Source organism: Trachurus japonicus, chromosome 14 (genome assembly GCF_045865225.1).
Source record: "Trachurus japonicus isolate A0001 chromosome 14, Traja_1.0".
Classification (NCBI taxonomy): Eukaryota; Metazoa; Chordata; class Actinopteri; order Carangiformes; family Carangidae; genus Trachurus; species Trachurus japonicus.
Window position 1 is genome coordinate 25925924 of NC_140920.1, and position 4104 is coordinate 25930027.

Here is a 4104-nt window from a genome sequence, read left to right on the forward strand (position 1 = left end):
TAGTGCTGACATATGCTGTGGCGTATTAGCATGCTAACACTTTACAGTTCAACGCACTGCTATTATTCCAAAGCTGTGATCTGGGGAAATATGTGCAATGCATAAATGCATACATACACAAACACTCCTCCAATTGAGCTGTTTCCTTTGTTCCTTTGTTAGTGTCTCTCTCAGCAGCCGTCAGGCACCATCCTGGAAGTGTATGGCATTGGCTCCCTGCTGAAAATCTCTCAGTCTGTACATTAAGCGCCTGATGTCACACTGAGTCAAGTCATCACACCCTTATTCTGGGATGCTGCTGTCCATGTGATTGGATTTATCTCCTCTCCCTCCATATACAACATGACAGTTTATGGTACACTGTCATGTCACCTGACAGAAGAAGAGATGCCTTACTTTTTGATGACATCATTATATAAAGGCTGATCCTTCACTGCTGACATAGTGAAATACTCACATCATGACTATCTATCTATCTACTACTATGAGTTCACATACCCACCACCACCACACACACACAGACCTGCCTACTCTCCCGTTTTTCCCCTGTGGTGTTCATGTTAGATTTTCCTTCCCAAACCCTTGCGATCATTATATAGAGCCTGAGTTAACACTGCTCGGGGCCAGGGAGCGGCACTGACTTCCCAGGTCAATCGTCATTCTTCACGGTTTATTAGTCTCAGTCGTGGTGGTGAGATTAACGCTGCCTGCTGCCTCGGGTGCTTCAGAGAGGAGCCGATGAGATAGTCTAAACCTTTTCTGGCGAACCCATGGTGTGTGACATCTTACTGTAGTTCAGAGTATGAGTCATAGGGAAGCAGAAGCATTCACTCACACCTGCTGCTAGCAAATGTACAATTTTATTTTATTTTTAAATTTTTTTTTTTTTTTACAAAATACAACAGGGAAACATTTCCTCTGTTTTATATCTGGCACAGTGCTGCATGAAGTCAACATTTCCTGACAGTGATGGTAAAATGCACTGACGTAAAGAACACTGCTAACTCACTGTTTCTATTTGACCTTTTATTAATGTTTCGGTTGGTCTTCGGTGCCTACAACAATCACATGCATGGTTAGATTTTTGTTTCTTCCTCTGTTGCCCCATCACTGATAGACTGACCGGGTGTGAAACGATACACATGTGTTATTTTTAGAGCTCAAAGACTGTTCTTAAGGACAGGCTTGTAAACCTATCCCATGTGGCAGATGATGAAATGTGATGGTTTACTCCTCCGACGCACATGTCAGTTGTCAGTTTCCTTGCCTCACCTTACCTGAGCCGGCCTCCTACCATATCATCTTTCTCCCTCAGTAGGTTACAGGCAGAACTATCTCTGTCCTCTCTGCAGGGTTTCCTGAATGCAGAGTAGTAAACAGATTGCAAGGGCTGCAGTTACTGTGGTAATATCAACGATTCACCTTTTCATTCAAGCTTTTAAAATCAGAATTTCTGTACAATGTTTGTGTATTTTTCTCTCTTGATTAATTAGATAAATAATACTAAGTCAGACTGTTTAAGTTAACATGATGCATTCAAAGCCTCCCTCTCCTGAAGAGATATTCTATGCTATACAATATGATATATACACATATCATATCTACACAATATATACAATACTGCTCAGAGGTTTAAGTATTCAGTTGTGCAAGGGGAACACTTATAAGTCTTTTAGAGTCATTTCATTGTCTTTGGCTCAGTGCATATCCCAGAGTGAGAGGGATAGCCCACCACTTGTAGTCCATGGCCCAGCTGCTGGAAAAGTGATGAAGCTGCTTTTAAAAACTATTGATTTTGATTGTGTCAGGACACTGCCTGGGGATGCTCCCAGTCTTTTGACAAAGTAGGACTTCTCCATCCTGCCATCCGTCCTGTGTCCCCTCAGCACACAGCAACCGGCCTGGTGGCTCAGTGGGTTATTAAACAGCCACATTAGCCAGTCTCGGGTCTGAGTCCTGCTCGTAGCGGTAATGGTACACCTCCATCTGGTCCCGGCACGCTTCTCTGATGTTGTTGAGCCACCGTTTGATGCCTCCCCGGTTGAGGTAGAGCACCATTAGAAACACCACCCCGATCAGAGCCAGCACTATACCGAGGAACACGTATGAAACCGCCTCAAGGTTCTCGTTCATACAATCCACGTCCTCCCCCCGGAGCTTCTCCACAGGGACCCCCCTCTTGGCCTCCGGCTCGCTGCACACCAGACTCCCCGCATCCGGGCACTGGGACGCGTTCTTCAGCCAGTGGTAAAACGCCTCCAGTTCACAGTTGCACCTAAACGGGTTTAATGACAGGTAGACGCGTAGGCGCCTCTCCTCGTACAGACTGGACACGTTTTCCCACCCGATGCTCTCTATGGAGTTGTTGACCAGCACTAACGCGTGGAGGTTGTAGATGTCTAACCTCATCAGGGGTATAAACTTGAGTCTGTTTCCCGCCAACTCCAGCCGGTGGAGGTTGTGCAAACTTTGCGTGCTGAGCGCATTAGAGAGCTGCAGTGTGGCCGGGGGCAGCATGGAGTCATTCAGGTAAAGAGAGCGCAGCTCGGGTAATCCGTGGAAAGCCCTGGCTGAGATAGACTCCAGCTGATTGTGGCTCAGGTCCAGCACGTGCAGCCGGGGGAGCCCCAGGAACGCGTACGGTTCAATCACCTGTATCCCGTTGTAGGACAGCGACAGTGTTGTCATTTCCAACTCTGTGCCGTTGGCCATGAACGCACCGCGCTGTAAAGTTGAGATGTTTCTCCCCTTGAGTATCAAGGTGGACGTCCACTCCGGTATGTCCCCCGGTACCTCATCGTCCTCCCCGTCACGGCACGTCACCGTCCCAGAGTCTCTGGCACAGACGCAGGACGGCGGACAAGCATCATCCGTCCTGACCGGCAAGAACAACAAACACAGCACCGCAGCGTAACACAAGCACCACTGGTCCCAAGTAGAGAGGAGACGCTTTGAACTGTTGGCACTGGGAAATATCCACATCTTCTCCCTCATTTTCATCTCATATAGTACCTGTGTGCCGGTGTGTCTTTCAAAGAAGAAGGTGACCGACTACAATCCTCTGAAGCAGGCAACGGAAAGTCTCAGTCGGGCATCGGTTACTTTGAACCGTCACAACACAAAAAACGCAGCATCCATTATCACCTCGGTGCTGCGTCTGTCTGTTTGAAGAGAGGATGACTTTTCTTTGGGATATTTACGCATCGGAGCAGGAGCCGAATGGAGGCTGCGTGGAAAGTCGCTGATCCGCGCTCCCTTGGTGGTATTTTTTGACGCCTGTCACACAGAGGGAGAGAGGGAGGGAGGGAGAGAGAGAGAGAAGGAGATAGAGAGAGAGAGAAGGAGAGAGAGTGTGTGTGTAAGAGAGAAAGAGAGCTACACGCAGCAATGCAAGTACTTTTCATTCATCTTAATTTACAGTTTTGTTGTTTATTATATGAGAAATGGAGAAATGTGTATTTTTCAGGGGTAGATGTAATGAAATGGGTATTGTAAAGTGATTCATTGTAAAAATGATTGTAATGGTTACCTACAGTGTTCCTGAGGAGATGCTCATGAGTTTATAGTGACATCATTCTGCCTTTGGACAAACTTCAGCATCACAGACTAAGAAAAGATGCTTTTCTCAATAATCAGGTGTTCACTATTGTGTTAAATGTAATTGTGAAATCCGTTTCCACCAGTCTGAACACAAATTATGCCATTCCTCACGACCCGATTGCTGTTGGATAATTTAACTCCATAAGACTTTCCACCGTCATGTTTCCTTATGTTTGCTGTAATTACACCAGGGCAGTGGAGCCTATTTAATGGGGCTTTGGTCAGTTCTTCCCCGTTGATCCCTTTTCTAAAGAACGAAAACTCTCTCTCAGAGTGTTGCTCACGCTCTCCACGTCTACACTATAGAGCTGGCAAACAGGTCAATAAGCCTGAATACATAAACCGCTTCCAAACCCCGAGATTTGCATCGAGATGTGGAGCTGGACGACCACGTGTGACTGATCTGTCATTTTGTCTCTGTTCATAAGTCAACTGGAAACAAGGAGCTTAAACATTTACATTTTAGTCTGGAAGTAATGAGGGTGAAGTGAATCATGCTTTAAT

The 4104-nt window shown here is 46.3% G+C and overlaps 1 protein-coding gene across 1 annotated transcript; it reads right to left on the minus strand.

Annotated features, from left to right (window-relative positions):
• Nucleotides 1–527: 527 nt before the first annotated feature.
• Nucleotides 528–3194, minus strand: tpbgl (trophoblast glycoprotein like). The gene has a single exon (XM_085796878.1). It carries the CDS (start codon nucleotides 2998–3000, stop codon nucleotides 1921–1923), a length of 1080 nt encoding a protein of 359 aa, XP_085653004.1. The 5' UTR covers nucleotides 3001–3194; the 3' UTR covers nucleotides 528–1920.
• Nucleotides 3195–4104: the final 910 nt, after the last annotated feature.

Bases quoted from the DNA above. Each gene is read 5' to 3' on its own strand.
- tpbgl (XM_085796878.1), bottom strand. From the start codon at position 3,000: ATGAAAATGAGGGAGAAGATGTGGATATTTCCCAGTGCCAACAGTTCA.